General features: G+C 38.2%; 6 protein-coding genes across 7 annotated transcripts; 3 read left to right on the top strand and 3 right to left on the bottom strand.

The window, feature by feature from the left end:
• Positions 1 to 846: 846 nt before the first annotated feature.
• LOC110767166 (polypyrimidine tract-binding-like protein) lies at positions 847 to 2,447 on the bottom strand. Its single transcript, XM_021970625.2, has 3 exons — positions 1,943 to 2,447; positions 1,610 to 1,861; positions 847 to 1,220 (listed from the first exon to the last, which is right to left on the bottom strand). Exons 1-3 carry the CDS (start codon positions 2,297 to 2,299, stop codon positions 906 to 908), a joined length of 924 nt encoding a protein of 307 aa, XP_021826317.2. The 5' UTR covers positions 2,300 to 2,447; the 3' UTR covers positions 847 to 905.
• A 42-nt stretch (positions 2,448 to 2,489) lies between these two features.
• LOC110767164 (putative pentatricopeptide repeat-containing protein At1g56570) lies at positions 2,490 to 4,900 on the top strand. The gene has a single exon (XM_021970621.2). The coding sequence runs from the start codon at positions 2,741 to 2,743 to the stop codon at positions 4,898 to 4,900; it is 2,160 nt and encodes a 719-aa protein (XP_021826313.2). The 5' UTR covers positions 2,490 to 2,740.
• A 1,313-nt stretch (positions 4,901 to 6,213) lies between these two features.
• TRY (Homeodomain-like superfamily protein) lies at positions 6,214 to 7,876 on the top strand. The gene is given in 4 exon segments (XM_021970652.2): positions 6,214 to 6,654; positions 6,816 to 6,903; positions 7,484 to 7,589; positions 7,591 to 7,876. Coding segments are annotated over 4 exon segments (309 nt in total). The 5' UTR covers positions 6,214 to 6,593; the 3' UTR covers positions 7,645 to 7,876.
• A 123-nt stretch (positions 7,877 to 7,999) lies between these two features.
• On the bottom strand, positions 8,000 to 11,508 carry SIGE (sigma factor E). The gene is made up of 6 exons (XM_021970651.2): positions 11,350 to 11,508; positions 10,041 to 10,813; positions 9,771 to 9,917; positions 9,403 to 9,639; positions 8,759 to 9,022; positions 8,000 to 8,455 (listed from the first exon to the last, which is right to left on the bottom strand). Exons 2-6 carry the CDS (start codon positions 10,752 to 10,754, stop codon positions 8,258 to 8,260), a joined length of 1,560 nt encoding a protein of 519 aa, XP_021826343.1. The 5' UTR covers positions 10,755 to 10,813; positions 11,350 to 11,508; the 3' UTR covers positions 8,000 to 8,257.
• Positions 11,509 to 16,006: 4,498 nt separating this feature from the next.
• On the top strand, positions 16,007 to 18,296 carry LOC110767143 (putative WRKY transcription factor 53). Of its 2 annotated transcripts, XR_002528268.2 has the most exons (4): positions 16,007 to 16,780; positions 16,877 to 17,005; positions 17,108 to 17,747; positions 17,938 to 18,296. XR_002528268.2 is itself a non-coding variant. In XM_021970595.2 (3 exons), the coding sequence occupies exons 1-3, from the start codon at positions 16,440 to 16,442 to the stop codon at positions 17,688 to 17,690; spliced, it is 1,053 nt and encodes a 350-aa protein (XP_021826287.2). In that variant the 5' UTR covers positions 16,008 to 16,439; the 3' UTR covers positions 17,691 to 17,840. The 2 variants fall into 2 exon arrangements, 1 of the variants encoding a protein (XP_021826287.2); XM_021970595.2 differs by lacking the exon at positions 17,938 to 18,296 and having other exon boundaries at positions 16,008 to 16,780; positions 17,108 to 17,840.
• Positions 18,297 to 18,840: 544 nt separating this feature from the next.
• Positions 18,841 to 21,258, bottom strand: SPCH (basic helix-loop-helix (bHLH) DNA-binding superfamily protein). The gene is made up of 3 exons (XM_021970661.2): positions 20,562 to 21,258; positions 19,605 to 20,243; positions 18,841 to 19,166 (listed from the first exon to the last, which is right to left on the bottom strand). Exons 1-3 carry the CDS (start codon positions 21,018 to 21,020, stop codon positions 19,101 to 19,103), a joined length of 1,164 nt encoding a protein of 387 aa, XP_021826353.1. The 5' UTR covers positions 21,021 to 21,258; the 3' UTR covers positions 18,841 to 19,100.
• Positions 21,259 to 26,745: the final 5,487 nt, after the last annotated feature.

Raw genomic sequence — 26,745 nt, 5'->3', positions numbered from 1 at the left:
TGAGAAAAAAACCATTGGAAAAAAGTGTGGGGCTATTTGACATTTTGGGCCATAACATATAACCCAAAGTTTTATATATGTTCATTGCCCATTCTGCATTGCCAAAGTTTTAGTTGGGTCAAGTGGGCTTCGAGTGACCCATTCATTACTTTTAGGTTTTCTTTTTTGGTAAATATTCATTACTTCTTTTTGAATACAAAAAGATATTCTAAACTACAAAGAGGTGGCGAATTTCTCACACACATTACTACAGTATCATAGATTCGAATATTGATATGCCCATGATTCTGTTAGCAATATTCACTACTTTTAGGTTAATTCTTTCAAAGAGGTCCTTGAAAAAAAAGATACTCGTAATTATAGCCTTCGTACCTACATTCACCTACATTCATCTTAATAAATAATAGTGCGATATGTGTGCAAAATTTTTTATTTTTATATTTTCGATGAATTATTTTTAAACATATTTTGCTTGGAAAATACTTCTACGGAGAATAGGTTTTCCTTTTTGTATTTTCAATGAGTTATTTTTTCATATGTATCAAACTATGACTCCTATTCATGCCAATAGGAGTATGACATGTTTGCATAAGTTTTCCTTTTTGTATTTTCAATGAGTTATTTTTTCATATGTATCAAACTATGATTCGCATAAAGGAGTATCTTCTTACAAGGGTATGAGATGTTTGCATAAGTTTTTCTTTTTGTATTTACGATGAGTTATTTTTGCATATGTATCAAATTATGATTCACATAAAAGAAGAGTATCTTCTTACAGGAAATGAGGCAAGCAGTAAATTTATGCAGTTTCTTCTGTGCACAGGATATGACATATAAAAAGTAGGGTAAGAAAAGAAAAAACTTTGAAGCACAAGAGCCATATCAAGTACGAAGTACATATGTTTTCAAGTGGTGGGACCAACAAGAACATCTTTGTGAGGGGTGGGAGGTTCTGGTGGTGCTACACTTGGTTCGACATGATGATGATGATGATCATTGTGATAAGGTGGTCTGTTTGTTCTCCTCCGTTGATCTTCTAGGATCAGGGGAACATGGCCTTCCCTTTCATAAACGAGCCGCTCCTGTGCCCCTCCCCTCAGCTTCTCAAGCCTCAGCCCATCACTCATCTGTTGCATCTTGAACACCTTCACCACATTTGCCAATCCTCCAATCAGGAACATCAGGCTGCCACCCGTCCCCAACCACACCCAATTGCTACCCTGCCCACACGCACAAACACACAAATTAATCAATTAACCTATTTGGGCGTGATTCTATAATGGCTAAAAGGGCTTTTTGGGCCAATGGGTTCCCACCACAGTGGTGGTGGATTCCCCCTTCCCCCCATGGCACCCAGGATCGAACCCCAGTGGGGTTTCTTTCCTCCAATGTAACCAAAAAAAAAAAAGGGCTTTTTGGTAACAAAAGTGCTTTTTGGGAATCACTTCAATTTTAACAAAAAATTCAAGGTTCTTGCACTCAATTGCTTATACGCAAAAGTGCTTCCTAAAAAAACAAATCCCAAACCGGCCCAATTTCATAACCGCAATTACTTAGACATGACAAGGATTAATGGATTAATGGTTCAATGATGAGGTTAAACAATTACCAGTAGCTGCAGGCCATGACGAAACAAACCATGTTGCTCTCGGGTGTTGAGAATTGCACCGACTGTGAACAGCACACTGCCAATCAAGAAGGGGATGTGCACGCTCTGTTGCAGGATTTGGACATGCCCATCTGCTCTCTCATAGATTTGGCACGAGTTGTGGATCGAACCCAGCAGCCACAAAACAGGGCCAGCAATAAGCATGTTCTTCGCATGCCTCTCAAGCTTAGAGTAGCCATACCCTTTCTCTGCCTGCAACATTTCTCTGCACACTTAATGCCACATCACATTCTTAATTAAATGATTAGCAATTAATTAATATATGTTATAAACCTGAATTAGAAGGATAAGAACACCCAAGAATGAGAGGACGGAGCCCAGAGCCTGAATCACCGGAACTGCGAACTCTACGAGCGCCAGCTGCAGGTCCAGCTCCATCAACGGCATCGAGTAGTCGAACATGGCAAGGTGGGCCACCATATCATGCAAATTTACCACCAAGATTATCACCAAGGCTATGAGCATCAGAACCAGGCCTGACTTGGGCTCCCTGGACAGCTGAGCCACAAACCCACCAAGCAGCACCACCGTCGCGAACACGTAGAGCCCCGCGTTTATGTACTCGGCCCGATTCCGGCCCATTCGAGGCCCGTACATTCGGACCTCCCGAGCCGACGCCAGCTTCACCATTTTAATTAAGGAAATTAATTAAAAGAAAGTAAAAAAATATATATAAAGAAAAGAAATTCGTGTGATGTGAGAAAAAAGAGTCTTCGTCTCTGTTTGTTCTTCTTCTGCTTCTTGTTTTCTGGGTTGAGAGACACAGAGAACGAGTGAGCGAAAAGATTCAAGAGCGAAACTGTGTAAGTGGTAAGATCACAAGGGGGCACCGTGGCACGTGTCTTCGTGCATGAAGCGCTTGCATTTCGGAATTTCTAATATAATGAATAAATGACACGTGGCTGCTGGTGACTTAACTTAGATCGACACGAGGTTCTCCTACGAATCATGCAATCACTTACTGATCATTATCATTAGAAAAAACGAAAAAAAAGAAAAACAGAGAGAACGTGAGAAGAGTTACAGTATAACGACGTCGTCGAGCTTCATTCACCTCTCTCTCAACTGAAAATGTTGATGGTGGGAACATGGAAGCGCAGCCGATGGAAGCCGAACGTTAAACAGTTTTCGACCCTTTATCAACCTGCGAAAACTCTAGTCTCCGACATAGTTTCCACCAACGTCTGCATAACTCGGTTCAGCAAATGCGGGCAGCTAGATGTTGCTCGGAAGGTGTTCGACGAAATGCCCATCCGAACCGTCGTCTCATGGAACGCCATGGTTTCGGGGTATTCTAAGTGGGGAAGATTCAGGGAGGCTCTATCTTTGGTTTCAATTATGCATCATGGCAATGTGAGACTCAATGAAACGACCTTTTTGACAACTCTTAGCGTCTGCGCGCGTTCAGGGTCTTTGAGTGAGGGAAGAGAGTTGCATTGCTCGGTGCTGAAAACTGGGACGGAGTGTTTTGAGCTAGTGGGGAGTTCTCTGTTGCATTTCTACTCTAATTGCCTTAAAATTGAGGATGCTAAGCGGGTTTTTGATGAGCTGCGTGGTGGAAATGAGTTGTTGTGGAGCTTAATGCTCGTGGGATACGTGCAATGTAATTTGATGGGTGATGCTATGGAATTGTTTCTAAAAATGCCGAAACGGGATGTTGTGGCATGGACTACGTTGATTTCAGGGTACGCTAAGAACGAGGATGGCTGTGAGAGAGCCTTGGAGTTGTTTCAATGGATGAGGGGGAGTGGTGAGGTGGCCCCTAATGAGTTTACGTTGGATTGTGTTATAAGGGCTTATGGGAGATTGGGAGTGCTGTGTGCAGGGAAGGCTGTGCATGGACTTTTGATTAAGTATGGTTTTGAATCTGAAGAATCCATTGGTGGTGCTTTGATAGAATTTTATTGTGATAGTGAGGCTGTTCATTGTGCCAAGAGAGTTTATGATCGACTAGAAAACCCATGTTTAAATGCTTCAAATTCGCTTATCGGGGGGCTTGTATTGATGGATAGGATTGAAGATGCAGAAAGAATTTTTAGTAGACTAAAAGAAAAGGATCCAGTTTCATATAATTTGATGATCAAAGGTTATGCGATGAGTGGTCAAGTTGATCAGTCGAAGAGGTTGTTTGAGAATATGAAGCATAGAACTATAATCTCTTCAAATACCATGATTTCTGTGTATTCTAGGATTGGGGACATTGATAAGGCTTTTAAGCTTTTTGAAGAAACGAAAAGGGAAAGGGATCCTGTAACATGGAATGCCATGATCTCAGGTCACATTCGAAATCATCAGCATGAGGAGGCTTTGGAACTATATGTGACAATGCACAGATTGTCAATTGACCGTACAAGATCAACATTCTCTGCTCTGTTTCATGCCTGTTCATGCCTTGGATCTCTTCAATTGGGACAAGTACTTCATGCCCAGTTGATTAAGACACCATTCGAATCGAATGTGTATGTTGGAACATCCCTAATAGATATGTACTCAAAATGTGGAAGCATCAGTGATGCTGAAACATCATTTATCTGCATTCGTTCACCAAATGTGGCGGCTTTGACAGCTCTCATTAACGGGTATGCGCAGTATGGGCTTGGCTCTGAGGCAATGTTGCTGTTTGAGCAAATGTTAAAGCAAGGAGTCATCCCTAATGCTGCTACTTTTGTGGGGATTCTGTCTGCCTGCAGTCGTGCTGGTCTGGTCGACGAAGGTATGAGAATTTTCCACATGATGGAAGGAAGTTATGGAGTAAACCCAACTCTTGAACACTATGCATGCATAGTGGATCTTCTTGGTAGGTCTGGTCGTCTACAAGAAGCTATGGAGTTTATCGATGAGATGCCGATGGAACCAGATGGGGTTATCTGGGGAGCTCTGCTAAATGCTTGTTGGTTCTGGATGGACATGGAACTGGGTGAGAAGGTGGCTAAGAAAATGTTTAGCTTGGATCCCAAGCCAATATCCGCTTATATAATTTTGTCTAACATATATGCAGTACTGGGAAAGTGGGGGGCAAAGATGAATGCAAGGAAGAGATTGAGAAGCTTGGAAGTGAAAAAGGATCCTGGATGTAGTTGGATTGAGCTGAACAGGAAAGTTCATGTGTTCTCTGTAGAAGACAATACCCATCCTCATTGTAATCTGATTTATGAAACGTTGGAGTTTCTGACAGCAAATATAAACTCTATTGTTCAGTTCGGTTGTCTTTATGAAACATACTCTCATTGACGAAACTCACACTGTCTATCCTTTTTCTTTCTTTGCTTAACTTTAAATTGGATCCTTGAAAACAATAAAAAGTAAAATGAAATGCTAGCTAAAGTCTCAGTTATAATTTTAGATGTTCTTCAAGTGATACAGGACATGATTTAGAGGGGCTTAGATAAGAAAAGAAATTCATCATTATCTTCTCAAGATACTGCGTAAACAGTTGACACACTTCATATAAATTGAGAAGAATTTGTGTGGCAACAATTAAGAGCTCTGTTTTGCAACACCTGCTGCTTTCACCACCCCTTGGGAGGGTTATTGACGTTAAATGGTAATTGCTGTGCGAAACAGTGATTTAATTTTTAAGTACCTGTGAGTCTGTGACAAAAATAGGAAATGTAGATGTGTTAATAGCATAAACCTATTAATTAATCCCTTGAAGAAACATAAAATATGGAAGCAGTGAATCTAAATCAAACCTACTTTCGGTATTTGCACTCTCGCAAATCACAACTTGTTTGGGGTTTTTGTCATTAACCTCTTCAAAATCCCATTTGTTTGGTAATTCCTGAGTTCCCTTTTCCTGTAACTGCTGTTTGGATTTATGAGAATGAGTTCGTTCTTGTGCACACCCACAAAAGTTTGGGCTCAATGGCCAATCAATCAACCAAACTCGCACTTGGCTTGAGCTTTGACCCTTTGACTAAAAATTGAAAGGGAAAAAGTCACTTTTGATCTAGAGGTATGAACATTAGAATTGTTGTCGTAGAAGAATAGATGGATGTTGATGGTGGTCGACAGTCTACAGTGTCGTATATAGTACGAGGTGCACAGTATGGAAAGTTGGAAGCAAAGCAAGTACCTTTGGCTTTCTTTGTTAACCATTGGAAATTCCTTTGTGTCACACTTTTTATATATAATAGTGTAAGGACAAAAGTTGAAAATTCCTTTGGTGAATTATTGAAGAAGATGATGCATGTGACCCGAAAACAAACAACATTATTATGAGGACGAAAATACCATTGAAGTGACCGTTTATGTACTTATCATATCAAGCATTTCAATGTGTCTCTAATTTAATGCACACTGCTCTTAAATCTTTAATTAAATGATGGAATTGTATTGGGCCCAATATATCTATGGCTCAATATATTGCTATGGATCCAAGGATAGAATAGTAAATCTCCTTTTCTAATTTTAGAAAGGAATACCCTTTTAAAAAAAAGAGAATAAAAATGCAATTTTTACCTTATTTGTTGGCTGGTCACTGAGCTGCTAAACAAATAGTAAAATAAGAGAAACTAGTGTTCCATCATCCACGCATGATGACAAAGGTAAAGAGATGAATGAGCCTTTTGGAGACAAAGCAGATAGGCAAGGCAAGTTTATATTTATATATATATATAGCTAGGCTTTTTCCCCATTGCCATTTCTTCCTTGTTTCTTCTCTGAGCTCTGTGTTGTCAACTACAAGTCTACAAGCCTACGAGTCAACAAACCCATTTTGTAGTTTGTTGGGGGCAGCAGCAACTTGTGGTTGTGGCTTCCAGATCAAAGAGATATATATTCCCTTTTCTTTCTTTGAATTCCACACTCATATATATAATACTAGCAAGTTACAAGCGCAACCCAATTTACTACGTTTCTCTCATTCCTTATTCCATTCCTCTTTTTCTCCTCCATTTCCCTTTCTTTTTTAGTCTGGTTTCTAATGCAGACCATGGACCGATGTCGTCGAAAACGACCCAAAACCGCCACTTCTGAGTCTGACGGTTGGTGCTTCATTCCTTCTCCATTTTATGTTCCCTTTCCAACAAACTTTCATTTCTAATTAAGTAAGTTCGTCTGTCTTCTTTGTTTAGTTGTAAGAAAGTTTGTCTGTTTGATGAAACTTTCATTTGATGTCCTTTTGTTTTCCCATCTACTTGGGCAGAGGTTATTAGCAATGAATGGGAATTCATAAACATGACTGAACAAGAAGAAGATCTCCTCTATAGAATGTATAGGCTCGTTGGGCCCAGGTAATAACTTGTTTATTTCCAAATCCAAATTATTAGTATCTTTTCTTTTTCTCATTATTAATACATAATAATTATCCAAGCCATACACAAATATGGAGTTGATAGCATGCAGCACAGCAAACTCTGCACATGGTTAATCGAAAAAAGAAAAAGAAAAAGCACTTACATCCCAAATTCCAAACTTTCCTTCCATCTCAAGTTGTAGAGTTTGTCTTTTCTATTGTCTCATCGTCTTTCAGATTTTACTGTTCCGAACATTAACTGTACTCTAAAACCCCAGCTGCCTTCCACGTTGCTACCCTTGAATATTTCCGTCCTGTGTCCAACAGTCAAGAGTTGACCTTAAATCCTTGATCCATACATATAAGAGTGTCCTTAATTATCCCTTTGCAGTTACTGCAAAACAAGATATCTGAAACAGTTGTGTTTCAAGTCACGTGAAACTATCCAGCATGAATTCTACAGCTTGAATCTGGAGATGTAACAATATTTGTTATCTTGGCTTTTAATGTTATGGAGATTTGCATATACAAATACCGTGGTGTTAATTTTTTTTTTCTTTTCGCTGTCTTGGTTTCAGGTGGGATTTAATAGCTGGTCGGATTCCAGGTCGAAAACCAGAAGAATTAGAGAGGTTTTGGATCATGAGACATTGTGATACGTTTGCTGACAAAAGAAATCAGCAAACGAAAGACAACTCTAAAAAATGTTGGTCGTCGAATGTTTAATGGCTTCAAGTAGTTGTCTTCCTCTTGGATGGTTATTGTGGCTTGGCTTCTGTCTGTTTCTTGTGCAGTAGTTTAGTTCTTGCAGTTATCCCTCTGTCTCTTTCTCTGTTTAGGTTAACTCTGAAAGTAAATTCTTTCCCTAGAATCAGGAACCCCTCCTGAGGGCTGTAAGAAAAGAAGAAAGAAAAAGAAAATGCTTGGCAAGGTGAATTTCATGATGAACATGAAATATTTTGAATTAAAAATTGCTAGCTAGTTCAAGATTTCACATAGAAGCAAAGCAGCCATGATCTCTGTTCGCATAAGTTTGCAAATAGCAGTCGGTTGTTTCAGTGTGCTAAAATTGCATTTTGTAGCTGTACAGAATATTATCGTATAAAGGGTCGAAAAATATTATATTTCATGTATCATCTATACATGGGTATATACGGATTCTCAAGTCTTAAGTCATCCATATGGATTTAGATGGTATGAGAACTCTATGTTTACTGGTTTACTGTTTTGAAATTTCTTACAGCCTTACTTTGGCCTAGTTAAAAGCCTATGGTACGGATGACTAGCATACAGCATATAGAATATCCAAAGGTAGAAGGTTTTTTTAAGGAGATCATACTGTGTCGACCGCTTTATACTACATATCTGCGAAGATAATCTACTCGAGCTGGATGCTTCAGCTTCATGAGAGCCTTAACTTCATGCTTTCGAACCATTTCTCTTGAAATATTCAAGTTTCCAGCAATCTCCCCTAACGTTCTATCGCCCTTACCATCAAGCCCGTATCTCTGTCTGATCACCAAGCTCTCTTTGGGCTTCAGTGAATCAAGCTGGTGAGAGAATATTCAGAGAAAGGATTAGCTACCATTGAATGCAAATGTACACTGCAACTTAGGAAGAGTAGACTAAGTAATGATGAGCAACCTGAAACTTTGAGAGCTCATGAAGTGTGACAGGTGCTAAAGCCAAGTCAACTAAATGCTTAAATGGTTTGTGCATGTCACTTTGTGTTTCTAGCTAGTAATTAAAAATGAAGCTTAATAATCCTGAAAATGTCTAGCTAACAATCAATCTTCAAACAGAGAAAGCAGTGCAGTGTTAATATGAGGTTATCGGAGAGGGTAAGTAAATACCACATCATCAAGAGCAAGCCTGAGAAGGGCAGGTTTCCGCCTGTTTTCACCCTCTACACCATCAACATCAGTAATACCATTTATAAACTCCTCTTGTGTGGTTGTATGCCTTGAATGAAGAGAGAAAACAGGTTTCGAGGCCCTCATTACTTCATGGTACCTCTCAGGGGAAATTCCAACCTTTTCAATTATCTCGTCCACTGTTGGCATTCTTTTAAGCGCAAACAACATCCCAAGCTTAGCTTTTTGGATTTCCGCCCTAACCTGCACAAAGGAAGAGTGAAAACCATAAGTTTCCATTTTTGCAACTTTCATTCTTTTCCTTTCCCCTACTAAACTTACCATTACATGCATTTTTTGGTTAGCGCAAATTCAGTTCCTAGTAGTATAATGCTGCCATTCTTTTCCCCTCTATCATAGAAATTGGTTGAATCAACAATTCAGACAAAGGTCTGAATCCTGTATTTAAGTTCAAAACTTTTTTTTCCTAGTATGCAAGGCTCTGCAGCATAGGACCAGTTATGTGAGCTAAGATAGCCAATGTTCATGCTTCTGTAGGATTGTTGTCAAGTGATTCATGGCAATGATTATGCAATTGCGAACAAAAATAACCATAGCCTAGCTTAGGTAGAGAAAGAACTTACTGATTCAAGGCCAAATGAGACACGAGTAAAGCTTGAGAGTGTCATGGAGCGTATGATGGCATGCCTGATCCAGAACAGACCATATGTGGAAAGCCGGAAACTTCTTTTTGGTTCAAAGCGATCAATTGCTGTAATAAGTCCCTTCACTCCTGCCTGGCAAAGGTCTTGAAATTTTGGGCCATTTGCGAAGTCTTGAAAATATTTGTTCATGACAAATAACACAAGTCGGAGATTGTGCTGCAACACATATCAACATTTCAAGTTAAATTCTCTGCTTCACATTTGAAACGACAAATTCTTAATCAGTATGCAAGACTGGATAAAGTAAAGCTGCACATAAAGTGGGTCGAAAGCAGGACAATGCTTACCTTGATGAGCTTGCTTCGTGCAGCTCGACCAACTTCCAAATGTTTTTTCACTTGAACCACACTCATATTTGTCGCCTCAGCTAATTCACCATTGGTTGGTTCTCTCCCCAAACCTTTTTGTAAATTCTCTTTCACTTCAAGAAGACCCTGAATCATGGCAAACATAATTATTCAGCAGCAATATACAACCCACACAACACAACACATGTACAATGCTACAAGCCAATTTTTAAGACTAAAGCCAGAAAACAGAAACTTTAGAAGGCTCACCTTCATAGGTTGCATTAGCTTGAACAACCAAGCATGCTCTGAGGATGTAAGAACTGGAGGAATCTTCATCTTTTTCCAGTCCAAACTAACCAGATCAGTTGAAGCCGAATACTCCCTTACAAGCTCCTCAATCTTTTCATTTTCGTTCTTTCTACTTTTTCTCTTTCGAATTATGGAAGCAATCGCGTTTTCATCCTTATTCCATTTCAATGCAACCCTTTTATCAAGACTCAGTCTTTTAGCCTTCTTTGTCCTGTTCCTAACCACAGTGTTACTTGTTCTGTTCTCTTCTTTGTCATCATCACTTTCACTTGTCTTCTTCCTCCTTTTGCGACCTCTTCTCATCAAGCCATCTACATGTTCCACATCTGAATTGGCTTCAGTCTCGGGGCTACGCTTGTATAAGTTTTCCAGTTTGGCAGCGGCTTCATTGTAATCCAATTCCAAGGTACAAGGAGAAGCTACATCTGTAGTGGCAGACTTTACACTTTTTGCAAGTTTCCTAGCTTTCCCTAGTCTCTTTTGGTGCTTCTTTCGTGTTTCTATAGGCAATGGTATTTTCTCCTGGGGTGCAACCAAGGCGGTCTTATTTGCTTCATCTGTTTTAAATGCAACAATCAATGGCTTTCTCAACGTAGATCTCTGACTTGTCAATTTCGTGCTCAATCCTAATGGAGTCCTTGAAGCTGAGCTAGACACTGTCACAACTCCCATGCCAAGTTGCCAAAGAAAAAGTCTTAGTGATGAGTCAGAGCTTTCTTTATGCACAAATTCTGCAACCACACAGAAAGAAATGCACCCATTTTAAGCTCTTCCCCTTTCTTGTACAAACGCACATTACAATTACTAAAAATATGCAAATAAACAAATAAACTCTTCATTGTTACTTATTGTTAGCAGACCCCTCCTCATATTATAGCCCACTAATAACACTGTTTAAGAAGTGAATCCTGCTTACTAAGCTCAAGTTGATACTCCTAATTCCCATCTCTTCATCAAGTCAGAAGCATATAAGTTTTGATCGAATAAACTTCACAGTGAGAGTGAGGTACTAAACTAGACTCATTTTGTTTACCAATACTATCAAAACTCATTGTTCTGTGCGATAGAGACACTTCAAAATTCATCTAAGAAGCAATATATAATAAAGCACAAAAGAGAAAAGAAACCAACTAAAAATTCAGAACATTACTGATCATGAAACACATAAAAATAAAAATAAAAACACAAAGAAATGCAGGCAAAGTGTCAAACTTTGTATCATAGTTTTTCTAGGACCACAAACATAACCCACTGCAAACAATCATACCTCTGTTGCAGAAAACAATGCCCGAACGATCCGGTGACGAGAATTTCGGAGAATCTCGGAGTAAGAATTAAGAAAGTTCGAGACGTTTTTGGTAAGAACGAAAGTTGGGGACTTTAATAACGTAAACACGCTAATTACGGTGTCCACAAATTACAACTCTGCAGAATCAACGGTTGGGACTTTACTGGTCTTTCAACGCCACGGCAGACAATTGCACACGTACATCGTAGAAGACTGGTATGGTGACGTGGGTGGTGTTGGAGCAGAGAATGGTCTTTGTGAAGCTCTGGCGTGGCGGGTCCTTATTGGACGATAAGATATCTGCGGAAGCCTGTGGATGAAGTTGGTGACACATGGGCTGGTTCCTATTCGATGTGGTATTCTTTTGTCATTTGTGGGACCTACTTAAGTGTGGTGGTCTTTAGCATCTTTACGTTGCTCAATGTCAGCCATACTGACACTGTAAGTGTATCTTAAAAATAAAAAATAAAAAAACTATATACTACTTGTTTTTTTAACAGAAAATTAGGTAGTAGTTTTTTTATTTTTATACAAGCAATATTATGGAATGTGAAATTTGAACATAGGATCTCGAGTGTAGAGGTATTACTCTCGACGACTACTTGAGTATACTAGTTAATTTAGTTTCGAAATTAGAAAAGTATAAAATAAAAAAAGAGAGAGAAAAGAAAAATAGCATTATCACCAAAAGGCCCAGAATGAGTTTGGGCTTCGGCCTCCTCTTCACTAAAATAGGCCCAAAATTAGACTAACGCGATTGGCCCATGAATCGGTATTGGGCCTCTATCTCATTATTAAATCCGACCGGTCGGCAAATATTTTCAGATAAGGCGACAGATCTTGGGCCAATACGGTCTACTTTGACTTCCAGGACTTGAATTCTGCTCTAACTTTGCTCACTTCCAATTCCAAACGATCTTGCACATTTTGAATTAAGGCAGTGTTTGGGGTGGGCTGTGTGTTGTTCATAATCTTAACGCAAATTGCACAAGTTGAACGTTAATGTGCATTGGAAGAGCCAGAGAGGGTGATGTGTCTTTCACTTTTCTTAACACTAAACAAGAAGTTCGATAGAATCATTTTTTCCTCTCAACTTTGCAATTTTTGAGAATATGCCAATACAATTTGTCACCGAAGAAAGATTAAGAATCCCTATAAACTTTAAAAAATAAAAGATTCTGTTGACATAAAAAAAATATAACACCCAATACACACACGATAATGTATGATCTAACTTTATAGCACACCTTATAAAGTCAACCACTCAATTAAGAGTATGGATGTTTTGGTCAGACCGACGATTGATCATCCACTGGTGATTCGACTACTAAACATCTTAATTAAAACGCCGGTCACCCACATACCTGATCCAAACAAACGGAGAGCATGATGATGGAGAGTGGTAATAATTCCCTTGACTAAAAAATAATATTGTTCATATATGATACATTTGTAATCTCTCTCAATCATCAATCAAAGAACTTTTCCTTTGTTCCTTCCTTTTGTTATCACTTAGGCTATCCTAATCTTCCCCATCCTATAAACCATTAAGTGGTCAAGGTTGTTACGTTGATTACTGAGATTTCACAAGTTAACATATTCTATGAGATACATGTCCTCCACTTGGAAACTTGTAAAGTTAATACATAGTAATTAACCTAAACCTCCCCCTTTGACTCAAATAATAAAAATGTTGGAATGGAAAAAGTCACATGGGACGGTCCTACTATTTCCACGCGGCTAAACTAATAAAAATCTTTGGGTCAACAACAACTTGGCATCTAGAAGGAGGTTGTAGAAGAGACATTATGAGATGGGATTGCGGCTCCGGCTACGTATCAACGAGACTTATGCAAATGCAAATTCTCTCCATTTTCGGGGCATCGCACTCAGCTTCACTTTAAGAGTCCCATTTCCTTGTTCCATTCCACATACTCATCATAGAGTCTATAGAGCTATAGCTAAGCCCCAATCATTGAATTTCTTTTTGAATTGGTCAAATTTTTGTTTTGAATGGTTCATGTTTACATGTGGCAAAAGAAAATTAAACATTGTATGTTGGTAGTTATGGGTTTATTATTGTCCTTTTATCAGTTGAAGAAAAAGCAGGACACTCAGTGGAATTAATGTACATAGACATATAATATATAAATTGTTTAAGGTCTTATGTTTACTATTTCTTTAATTAGATTGTCACCCTCCTCAATCTATCATCACGTACGTCAAAAGTAAATTGAAAGTGGATTTTAACCACCACCCTCAGAAAGTCATTATATTGAATAAGAACAGGGTTCAAGGTTTGTTACTGTATATTTATATATAACAGTTTAGTGCAATTTAGCATCCATAAATGTTTAATTTTAACAGTACAAGGAAATAAAACAAAAACAAAAGGGCCCCGTTAGTTTACGTTTTAGAGGCTTATTTTCATTTTCAAAAAACAAAAACAAAGCAAAAACGTGTTCGGTGGGCAAAAACAGAAAACATTGAAAATGTTTTCATAAAATGAAACCAACTTCACGTTTACTTCTACAAAACAAAAAAAAGTTGTTTTTGTTCTCCCAGAAAACAAATGCTCAAAACACTCTCTCGCTCAATCTTCTCTTCCTATCAGACCAAAAATCAAAATTCTTCTCTCCTCGCTCACCCTTCTCTTCTCTCCCCCTTTCTTGACCACTCTTCTCTCTGGCTTGGCTCACTCCTCTCTACCAACAGGAACAACACCCATCTTCTCTGACCCAAAATAACACAAATCTGCAAACTAAGAAAAAAATTACAGAGGAAGAAAGAAAAGAAAAGAAAAATAGAGACAAGAAGAAGAACCACCATATACCCAGCTCAACCACCATCATCACCCAATCAAACCACCACAACCATTAATTAGTGGAACTAGAGAGAGAGAGAGAGAGAGAGAGAGAGAGAGAGAGAGAGAGAGAGAGAGAGAGAGAGAGAGAGAGAGAGAGAGAGAGAGAGAGAGAGAGAGAGAGAGAGAGAGAGAGAGAGATGGGTGGGTGTATGGGATTCATGCCATGGAAGGAAGGAGGAGTGGGTGCGGCCTGGGAAGGAAAGGAAGAAGAAAAAAGGAAGAAAATGAGAAAAAAGAAATGGCCTTTGGAAGGAAAGGAAGAAGAAATGAGGAAGAAAGAAGAAAAGATGAAGAAAAAGAGAAACAGCCGTGCGAAGGAAAAGAAGAAGAAAAGAGGAGGAAGGAGAGAAAAGGAGAAAAAGAAGAAAAAAAAGAAAAAAAAGAAAAGAAAAAAGAAAGGAGATAAGATAGTTTTTTAGCTTTAATTTTTTTCATTGTTTATAATAATTTTAGCCTCTAAAAATATTAGAATTATAAAAAATACACCTGAAAAACAATTGTACTACCAGACACGTTTTCATTGTTTTTGTTTTCTGAAGATGTTTTCTAATTAATCTACAAGACGCATTTTCATTTCCTGAAAATGCAAATTTGTTTTCTTGTTTTCATTCTCTGAAAATATTCTCTGAAAACACTCTCCGAAAACGTTACCAGACGGGCCCTAAGCTTCCAATTTAAGAGAATCTCAACTGAACGAGGGAAACTTTATTGATAAAATGAAGAATTATAATTAGGAGTGCAAAGCGATTGACTCCCGACTCAAATAATCACATAATAGGACGTCGTGAATAAGATTAAGGGGCACCTCAAATCAAATAAAACAGTCCACGCATTATGCAAATCAAATCAAGCAAGTCAATATGCAACACTATTTGCTTCCTTATGAGTAAAATTGAAAAAGAGAGAAGCTAAACCATACAAAACAAAATTCGACAAAAAAAATCCATATAATAGTATCTACTTGGTCATTTATTAAATATAAAAAGGAAGCTTTACGTTATTATTTAAACTCAAGTATCCTAGGTTGAATTGAATCTACCTAGGTTATGTATCGTAATTAAGTTCCCAAATAGTATAGAAAGAACATGTTCAATTAACCATATGTTTCAAATTTCAACACGATTGATCAACGCGTGAGAGACTGCAGCACTGAAGTTAGCACCGCTTTGTTTTGTTTCAACCATGTTGTGCTCGCTTTCTATTAAATGTTAATAAAACACAAATTAAGAAATGGAACACATGACCGACCGTTCACACCAATAATAAGGCACGCAAAATACGGTACCCAGTTCTGTGACAATCCGACTGTTTTAATGAAATAATTACTAGATTATCATTTTCCTTTGTTGGGTTTTGGGTCTGAGTCACCCTATTCTTTGTCTCCTCTTCGATCCAATCCAATTTGAACCGTTAACGTATGCAAAGTTTTGAAGCTGACGTTAACAGTATGTCATGGCCTTTTTTTCATCTCAGTAAAATCAAATCTGTCTCGTTTTTAGTGGCATCAGATCAGGGATTCAGGGGTAGGGCTGGTAGGAGGAGTAGGAGTAATTAAGTTAGTAACAACGCGGAGCTAAGTTTGAAGATTCTTTGGTCTCCCACCTCTTTTGCTTAATCGTTGACTTTCTTCCTTTTCTAGTAATCAAATGCAAAAGCGAGAGATATTGGTGTTCATTGTTGGCTTATGTGAAGGAGAAGCACAAGGCTGAAATGGTCAGCAATTGGACCTCTTACTCTCTATGATTCCTTTGAAACTCCATTTTCTATGACCAAAGACTGGTCTCCCATGAAGAAAGTATCCTTTCAGATTTTCTCAGTCAAACTTCTCTTATTTTCTCTTTCCCTCATTTTTTCTTAGATTCAAAAACAAAGCTTCCCTTAAAATCCCATAACCATCTCTCCCTCTCCTTGCCCTCTCCTTCCTCATCAAGTTTCCATCTTTGCTCCTTTGCTAACTACATTAACTAATCCAAACACACAAAAACTAAGCACACCCTTCTTAGAAATTTGTGTCTCTGTTTCTTGTTTTGGCTAAATTTCCATGCTTTCTGTTGGTTGGTCTCAATATAACTTCATATTCCAATCTCTCATGCTTCTCCACATAACCTCATTTAGCATATCCTTGGCAATTTAGATTTCAGATCTTTGCTGCTTGCTAGTTAATCACAAACTGTTTGCGTCCATATATATAGTGTATGAACAAATGGAGAGCTGCAATATGCATGGGGAGAAAATGAGTCTTATAAATGAGCTAGCACAAGGCAGGGAGCTAGCTAGGCAACTCCAGATCCATCTCAATGTTCCGTCTTCGTCTCATGGAACCCGGGAATCATTGGTTCAAAAAATCATAGTTTCGTACGAAAAGGCGCTTTCCTTGCTCAATTCTAGCAGCTCAGCCTCGGGGGGAGAGCAACAACTGCCCACAGGTCATGCTGCGATTCGAATGATTGAGTCCCCCCCAACTTCTCTCAATGGAAGTCCCCGAAGTGAAGACTCGGATCGCGAATTCAAGGACCAGGACAACAAAGATTCCTCTAGGAAGAGGTAGTTTGTCATGATAATGTTTTGTTGGTTTATCAGTACTTGATTGAGATGATAATTCTGTGGTGGTTAATTTTTGAATTTTCATAAATGTTGCAGGAAAACTCTGCCAAGGTGGACACAACAAATAAGAGTTACATCAGGTATGGGGCTTGAGGGGCCTCTTGATGATGGCTTCAGCTGGAGGAAATATGGCCAAAAGGACATACTTGGAGCCAAATATCCAAGGTAGGCCAGGCAGAACGTTTTCATTAAAGAACCCCTTTGTGACTTGGTCAACTCAACCAATGCGTAACTTGCATATTAACATTAGATTGTTGATCTTGGCAGAGGCTATTACAGATGCACTCATCGGAATGCTCAATGCTGTTTGGCCACAAAGCAAGTGCAACGCTCCGATGAGGACCCGACAGTCTTTGAAATTACTTACAGAGGAAGGCACACATGTACACAAGCCTCCACCAGCACAACCAGTGCTCCTCCTCTTCCTCCTCCACAGAATAGCATGGACATAGTGGACCCTCAACAAAATCAGCAGCAACCACAAGACTTGCTCTTAACCATCCCACAAGGCCTTACAGTAGTAACTGAAGGCTTAGACGCTGGTGATCAGGAATTGTTTCCCTACAATCCATTGAACCACAACTATGTGGGGCATTTTTCTCCTCCATTTATGGGCCCTACAACTTCTGGAACACAGTATCTCTCAGTTTCAGAGCAGGGCTTTGGAGGAGGCGACCAAAGTTTTCAGGGTGCTGAGTGTGAGATTCCAGAGATTCTGTCATCTGCTACTTCAGCAACCAACTCTCCTATTGCTGCTGCTGCTTTGGGTTTCCCATTTGGTCAGGCTGATCAAAACTTATACCCCAACTTCTCATTTGACGGTCCAGGCTTCTTTCCTCATAGCTATTAGCTTCCTTCCCAAAAGAGATTAGCGTTTCCAGAGCCAACATAATTAAACTTTGTAACTGTGAGTATAATGCGTGTGTGACATCTGCTAAGTAGTCTGATTGATATGTTTCCATTAAGAGACCCAAAAAAGCTGATATATATATATATATATATATATATATATATATATATATATATATATATATTTTTGTTTTCCAATTTTATTCAGATCAATAAACTGAATATTTCTCTTTTTTCTTATTAATTAGTCCGCCGCATATCAGAGATTCAAAGATGCGTTTTAATTTTACGTAAGGGCCCATCAGAAATGTCTTCTACGCATCCGAACAACAAGGCCCAATCGCGATGGGATGTCTAATCGTGCAGAGGCCGTTTCGGGAAACGACGTCTTTTCTTTCGTATGCACGACCCAATGCATAGTAGATATGGCAGGCCCAAGACGTCTGAAAAACAAACCAACCTTGTGCGGACCTCTGAAAATGGCCCATACGGTTCACACCAGTCCATTGAATTCCTGTACTTTATTTTTTATTTTCTATGAAAAAATTATTTATCATTTCCTACATTTTCCTACTCCCTTGCAAATAGACAAGAAAGAAACCCAGAAGAAAAAGTAAAATTGGTGGTGTTTCGAACTTTTTATCCGGGAAAATGAGATGAAATTTGGGTGTGTTGAACAAGTGTGGTCCATGGCATGCACATGTTTCCCAGCCTCAAACATGTCGCTACAAATGAAATTTGAAGCCAAATTGGCCCACCTGATTGATGAGCAACGCTCTTGTATGTCTATTCTCTACTTGTAGAGTTTGGTCCAGCTGAGTTTGGTAATCATGAGCTATATACCTACATTTACATAATTGAGCTTGCTTCGTAGCAGCAGGCAAAACGATGCCAGTTTAGGCTAAGATGCTTTCTTTATATGGATACATAAAGGTTTTGCATCTTCACCTTCATGGCATTTCGTCGATCCCGAAAATGGAAGTTTAAATGAAAAAAAAAAAAAAAAAAACAAGAGCAAGCTTCTCCTAATAATCATGATATATATAGCACTAGTACTTAAAGTTTAAGCATAATTTCAAAATTAATGGACAACTCACAATGATATACATATATATGTAGCTTTTCCTTAGGCATGAAAAGAAAAAGAAAAAAAAAAGTGAAATTGAAATTCATGTATGCATGTATACATGAAAATTAATTAAGACTAAGAGAAAATGAATTAAACAAAGGGTTACCCTAGCTAAAACAAGTTATTACTGATCTGATCCTAGAATTACATATTTGTTAATAAGAATATGGTAAAAATGCCTTTCCCACATTCTGTTTTATTATTAGCACCAAATACCAAATACCAAATACCAAATACCAATTGGCAGATATGATGAGATTGTTAGGTACATAGGGCATGCAATTAGCAGAATGTTTGCTGAATTTGGTGAGCCAGTTCCTCGGCACTAAGTTGGCATTCAATTCCAATCTAGCAACAAAGCAAGAAACAACATCCCAATCATTAGCAGCTCCAAATTTAGTCACCCACATGATTCATCAAAGCAAAATCCTAATTAATATATTTGTACTGGGTAGCTACAAAATCAATGTCTGAAAGATACCCACCCATCCTTGTTTTCAACAATTTTATAGACAAGCATTTAAATCAATAAGTCAGTACACATGCATACCTCATTCTTTTTAAAAATTTTACAACTGGAAATGAAATTACTGCAACCATACACAATTCTTCATGTAAAGGACAAAACCAGTACTTTTTCCTCTGAACTAAATCACCCTTATGTATTTAACATTTTTTGTACTATTTCTTAGATATCGTCACTATATCCTCAGCTAGCACATAACTATAGGACGTAAAATTAATTAACAATTTATAATTAGGTTAGGTACAAATGAAATGAAATACCTTGATGGTGAAGGCATTAATCATGGTTTCGTCAACGGTGGTGATGCTGACGTCAAGAATTTCAAGCGAAAGTTCTTCGAGAGTAGAAATGATTCTGAGAGCCTGTCCTGGTATTGGAGGCGACACCGTTTTCAGAAGAACATTTGGACCCGAAAATTTCACCTCCACTTGGGCGACGGCGGACTTGGAGTTGGCGAATAGCTCATTGAGATTGTCAATATTATTATTATTATTGACATGGGAGGAAGTAGTTGAAGAAGAAGGAGATGGTAATTCAAGTGACGATGAGGTGGGCATGTTTGGACTAGAAATCAGATAATTACTAATAATATTAGCAGAGGCAGGTAATTGTGGTGGTGGTTGCTGCAGAGCCCTAGCAGAAGAGGGCTTGTAAGGGCTGGTTGGCTGAGGGGTTCTTGGGCTGATAGGGGGCAAGCTGAGCCTAGGACTGAGAGGGGGTTTTCTAGGGCTAAGGACTGGTGGTGAGGGACCAGGTGGTCTTGGACTTGAGGCCAGCCTAGGGCTGCTTAACACTTCACTGTAGGCTTTTCGCTGCTTCTTGGCCTCAAGCGATTGAAGAACTTGCTGCAGTTCATTGATGTAATCAACCACCCCTCCAATTATTGATGCTTGATCTCCCTGAACCAAAAGCAGACAACCAAATTAGGTACACAAAAAATATATACACTTTTTTATATAAAATAATATTGAATTAGTACTGTTTAAGTAGCTATAGCTAGTTAATGCTTAATAGTGCAGACAAAAACACGAAAAAACAAAAAATAGTGCAGCTAGCCAGCCATGGTGTGTACCGTGTACGTGGAGGGTTTCTACTTTTGCTTGTAAGTTTGAAAGTGAAGGGACAAAATATATATGTAAAGAAAAAAACATATGTGTATGTAGATTATTTGATGTAATTAATAAGATTATTATGGATGGATGGGTAGAGAAACTGACTCGTTTGACATAGAAGCAAGGCATGAGAGAGCGCAGGACAGACAAGTGGTCGTTCATTTGCTTTCTACGGTTGCGCTCCACCGTTATATGAGACATCCTTGTTTGTTGTCCATCTTCATCTGAGAAAGTGGTCGCGGTGCCGCCCGAAGCAGGTGATGCAGAGAACTTCAATCTCTTGGTTTTGGGGGGCGAATTGGTTTCGTCAAGATCGGTCTGGTCAGCTGAGGATGAGCTGAAAACAAACGGTCGCGGTGGTTGTTCATCATCCAATGCCACCGTGGCTGGCGGCGGAGGGAATTCCATGGCTCCTCCGAATCCAAATCCATCGTCTAAGCTCTCCAATATGCTAAAAAGATCGTCCCCTGGAGTGGCTAAGTTGCAATTGGTGTCGCTGTAGTAGCACTGCTCGTGTTCTTGGAAAAAGTCAGATGATGGACGGTCGTGATCATCCATGGCCATAGATTTGCTTTATGCCTCTTGGTTAATTAGCCAAAAAGGAAGAACAAAAGAAGAAATGGAAGTAGCTACAAGCCAGGCAACAAGGGAATTAGTTGTCGGGGAAAAAGACGAAAGGGAGGGAGAAACGAAAGAGAGTGCGTCAAAGATGAGAGAAAGCATGTATAAAGTATGGAAGTAATATGTAGAAGAAGCTAGCTAGGTTTGCGAAAAGGAGAAGTAAATAAGAGAGGGTCTGCTGAAAGGGACTAAAAACCGTCACCATCATCCATCTCTATTTATTTATTTATTTTGTTCTGATGATGTTTGGTTTTGGCTTTGCTAGCTTAGTGAGCACTGTGCACTGTGCACTGTGCACTGTGCATGAGAGAGAGAGAGAGAGAGAGAGAGAGAGAGAGAGAGAGAGAGAGATTCCTTCTTCCTATATATTAACTTTTCTTGGTTTTCATCTATCCGTTAGATTTATGTCTGCGTGGGATCTTACAGTGAGCACACAGAACTTGGAAATATAAATTAGAATTGTAGAGAGAAATTGGAAATATCGTGGTGGATTCTATATTCTTTCTTCAATCCTGAACTTTGCCACAAATTGGAAGATGACAAAACTAATTCGTTGGGTGTATATCATTAATTCGGTTACAACAAAGACATTGATGGCATATAATATTAAGACTCCGCAAATAAAATAGAAAATAAGATATTTTTAACTAGTAGAGGACTAATTAAGGTTGTTGTTAGGTATAGCTAGGTTTCTCAATTATATTTAGATGTACGAATTAAGGTTGTTCCTAACCTAACCATGGCAACCTTGGCCTTGGGTCGGGGGATATGGGTCCTCTAACAGTAATTTATGGTTTTGGTCAACGTTGTATTGTATATACCTTTTTACCGATCACCTACGTACATAGAAGAAAGGGTATGGTAGAGCTAGATGAAAAAGAATGACCATATAAATATATATATTCAGAGGTGGCAGTGGAAAATTCTAAAAAGTGAGGGGAAATTATCCTTGAAAACATGAATTGAATGGCATGGTTTTTATATAAATATGCAGGCTCAGGCAGGCAGTGCCTAGACTAGACGGGAGGAATGTTCCTCTTTGATCCATAACAAAAGCAAACATCTATGGTAATACTAGTACTTCAATGTTTGGTGGTCAGAGAGGCTGCTCATTATAACTCACTACTTATATTTTCCTCCATCATCCCCTCCTTTTCTCTTCATGATTTAACATTGATTACGTACATGGCTGATTAAAGTAGTATATTTTTATAGAGAAAAAGTTCATACCCAACAGTTAGTACGTACAATATATATATATAAGGGTTCATTTCAATTTAGTATCCGAAACTCTTATTTTTAAGGCACGTATGCTCCTGCTCTCTCAATTTTAACGATTACATACCCTAAATTTTTCAATTTTGTGCAATTTGGTTCTAGCGTTAACTTCATCATCAAAATTTCTGTTAAATGCTTGTGTGACAAGCTTGGGTTCCACCTATTCACTTCTTTTAATGTCAATTGAAGGGTATTCTATTAAAAAATGGTTCGGTATTAATGCATGTGATGTGTTCTTCATGAGTTGGAAGACACCAATTACTTGAAAATACTCTTCAAGTGACATCGAAATAAGTGAATAGGTGAGACTCATGTTTGCCACGCAAGCATTTAATCGAAATTTTGATGTTGAAGTTGATGCCGAAATCATATTGAGAAGCATAGGGTATGTAATCGTTAAAATTGAGAGTGCATGGGCAAACATGCCTTAAAGGTAAGAGTTTAGGGTACTAAATCGAAATGAACCTTATATATAATTAAGGATGAAGATGAGTGAAGAAAATGATGGTTAATTAAAAGGCTTTAATCTATAAATATGTAAATGCGACAAATTGAACAAAAACATGTGTTTGAGCAAGAAAATGAGGGCCAGGCTGATGAGGACGGGTCAGGCTGATGAGGACGGGTACAGTACTACTCAGACTCTGCAAACTTGTTTCCTAATTAATATTCAATACTTCAATTTCCATATATATATATATATATATATATATAATATTAAGAAATTTATGATGTAATATTGGAATTGAAAGATAGGCCTTCAATGTGCAGACACGGTATCTGCGTGCCTAGGATGAAATCAAAATCAATTTCAAGTTATTAGACAGTCTATATATGTACTAAAATAAATTTGAAATGGAAATGTGGAATATAGTTCATATCTCTAAATTATAATATGCTTGGTTGGTGCTACCTCAAAGGCTCTGGACAATACAAATAAATTGAATTTGGAAATGGTAGAAACAAATTGCAAATTGGAATGCATGGTGGCTGGACAAAGAGGATCGAAGGGGAGTAATTGCAAGTTTGGGCCTGCCATGGGAGTGCGCGGGTTTCATTTAAAGTGGTGTTGTGTTTCTGTCTGTACTTTTAGTATATATATATTTCCACATTTACTTCCCTCCTCCATATGAGTCCAATTCTAGCTTATCACCCATCAATTTTCACATTGATCACCTTCACCAACCTCTCTCTCTCTCTCTCTCTGTGTGTCTCTCTCTCTGTTATATGAACTGTACTGTTTCGATTTCAAATCAAGTTTAACGCATCTATATATCTTCTTCTAGGAGCTGGATCTTCTCTATCTTATTATATATATAATCATTTTACATTCTCATCCATGGAATGGAATCATATCTTTATAATGATATAATATGTATGGAATCAAACTGCATGCTAGGTAGCTAGTTATTATTAAATCAAGCACTGGAGACTTCACCCACTACTCTAATGGTGTCTGTACAAGACTGCATCTGCATGCATGCCTGTACGACCCTATTACTTGGAACCGCACTACTCCTCCTACGTACAAATAAGGCTGCATCCCTATATATATCTTGGCTGTCAAAACACTTTAATACATTGGTTATATATTTTAGAGTATAATATTAATACAATAAGATGCGTACGTGATATAATATGATTATGAGTGAGCGAAGCCAAGTTGAAGCTATAGTTAAAATGTTTTCAAGCAAACAAGTTATTTAACTTTTGTTTTAGTGGGCCTCTATTTTGGTAAAAGAAAGACACAGGCATGCATGAAAGTGGTACACTTGCACATTTCTTTGCTAGCATAGCAATGTATTATAGGGTGAGAGACATATAGCGGCTGGGTATGTTAGATTTACCCAGATCTAGATAAGCTCTGCATTTCATTGGCATTGGCATTGGCATCGGCATTGGCATTGACATTGACATTGGCATTGCATTGCATGCCGCATCTTTCAATTAAAATTTGTATTTGTAGACATGGGATCTTTTTGTAAGTTAATGAATGAATGAGTTGGAACATACTTACTGTTCATCATTTATAACCCTCTCTCTGCAGAAATAAATGAGAATGTCATTGTGTGGGCCGGAGACAAAATTTTAAAACAAAAATTTGCATTGCAAGAATTATTAATATGCATGGGACCCTCTCTCTCTCCTTCTCCTTCTTCAAACTCCCTTCACTTCAAAAACTCTGCAAAACTCATTGAATACCCCCATTAGCCATTACACCACCCACGCTTTCTGTGAGACAAACATTACTGCTCCTCCCCCCACAGCCCACCCTTATTGTATTATATATATTAATTAATCCATCATTCATTCATTTTTTTTGTTTCTTTCGTTTTCTCGCTGATTTTTTTTTATGAAGATCTCTCAAATATTGTCCTCCCCCACCCCCCCTTTTTCCCGTCTTCTTCCACGCCGGTAAGGGTCGAGATATCCGGGAGTTGTTGGGAATTATTGTGGGTCATGTTTGGGAGATGGATATGTCATATGATACATATATTACAATTGGGACCCAAAATGATCTTCAATCTTTTCATTGCATATATATGAAAAATATTAATATTAGATTTTGTACATATAATATTTATGTGTCTCGTATTTTGTTTTGGACTGTCATGTCTCCATCCCTCTGCCTGCCCCATTACCGTTGGGTGCACCTCCCTCCCCCTTCCCCCAACTGATCTCTGTCTCAACTATTTAATTCAGTGCTCATCTTTGTCTCTTTGATCATACAGACATTATATTAACCATCCTCATAAATTGATAATCATCATCTCTCTGCCTTTTGCGATTGGGTTTTCATATTTGGATATAAAAATGCTGTTTATGTTTTGGATGAAAAGTATTAATGATTTGGGACAAACTAATTTAAAACCAAGGTGCTGCTATATCAGGACACACAGTAGAACACAGACAGAGCTACAAAGTTGTAAGTGGTTCTTAATTACATGAGGACATATGAGATAATTAATTAAAGGTGGATGCATGTGATTTGGAGACTGTTTCTTCTTGCAGTGAGCCTTGAATTCATTGCCATTGTTGGCTTGGCTCTGTTGAAAACAAGAATTTGAAACAGCTTTACTTTAATTAATTTGTATAATATTATTGGGCTGCTGCTGATGGGGACCAGTGAGATGTACAGGTTGTTGTTGATTTTAAGGGCTTTAGGTCCAAACTCCAAATTGTTCTACGAGAATGTCTCAAACACAAAAAAGCATGAGATGATCAGAGTCTGAGTGTCTGAGTGTCTGAGTGTCCTCCTTCCTTATTAATTAAATTAACATTATTTTACAATTTAGAACCAGATGAGCCTGTGCGTCTTAACCTAATGCAACTCATTAAGTTTTCCTTTTTCTTATACTAATCTCCAATGAGCCTGTGATGTGACTCTTAACCTAAGAGAGATTAGTGGTTGAGGGTGGAGATTGTGCTTTCAAATTCGTATGTAAATTGTTTTTAAATTAAGACACAAAGAGCAACGACAGCATGCATTAACAAATTTTGATTCTCAACCCTAATTGGCTCGATTAATTCGAACTGCTCAGAGTGCGCTGCGATTGTCTTCTTTTTGTTCATGCAAAACCCTAGTCAATGGCATTCAACGCCACCCAAATCCTCCGCCGCAAGTGCAGAGAGCAATCTCAGCCTCTCTTCCAAAACAGATCTTACGCTTCTGAGACACTTCCCAAGTCGCCCGGCGAAGCCAACATCCTTAGAATATATTTTTCAACAGTACAGCCGACCGGCTATACTATTAAAATATTCGAATATATTTATTGTAATGGTATTGCCACGCGGCTATACTATTAAAATACTCGAATATATTTATTGAAAGCGTATCGCCGCCCGGCTATACTATTAAAATATACGCATATATTTATTGAAGAGTACAGCCGCCCGGCTATACTATTAAAATATTCGCATATATTTAAACTGTATAGCCGTGCGGCTATACTATTAAAATGTTCGAATATATTTAAATATTCGCATATATTAAAACATTATAACCGTGCGGCTATATAATTAAAATATTCGAATATATTTATTGAAAGCGTATAGCCGCGCAGCGATACTATTAAAATATTCAAATATATTGAACGCGTATAGCCGCTCGGCTATACTATTAAAATATTCGAATATAGCGAATGAAAGTGTATGCTATACGATCTATAATATTCGAATATCTGTATATTTAAGATAATTTCTTGAAGAAAGTCTATGTTTTTTTGTTTTTGTTAAAACAGTAGCCTATCTGAAACTGCAAAATAGTAATGGCAATAATTCCTGTGAGAAATTTGGCAGAAAAATATTCAAGCTTTGTCAGGGACGCCACAGCAACCACAGAATATGATTTTGCAACTACAGGATTGAAATTTGAATTCAAATTGGGTGA

This window comes from Prunus avium, chromosome 2 (genome assembly GCF_965620075.1).
Source record: "Prunus avium chromosome 2, drPruAviu1.hap1.1, whole genome shotgun sequence".
Taxonomy (NCBI): Eukaryota; Viridiplantae; Streptophyta; class Magnoliopsida; order Rosales; family Rosaceae; genus Prunus; species Prunus avium.
Note: the sequence above shows the minus strand (reverse complement) of the source record. Positions and strands in the feature narration are given on the sequence as shown.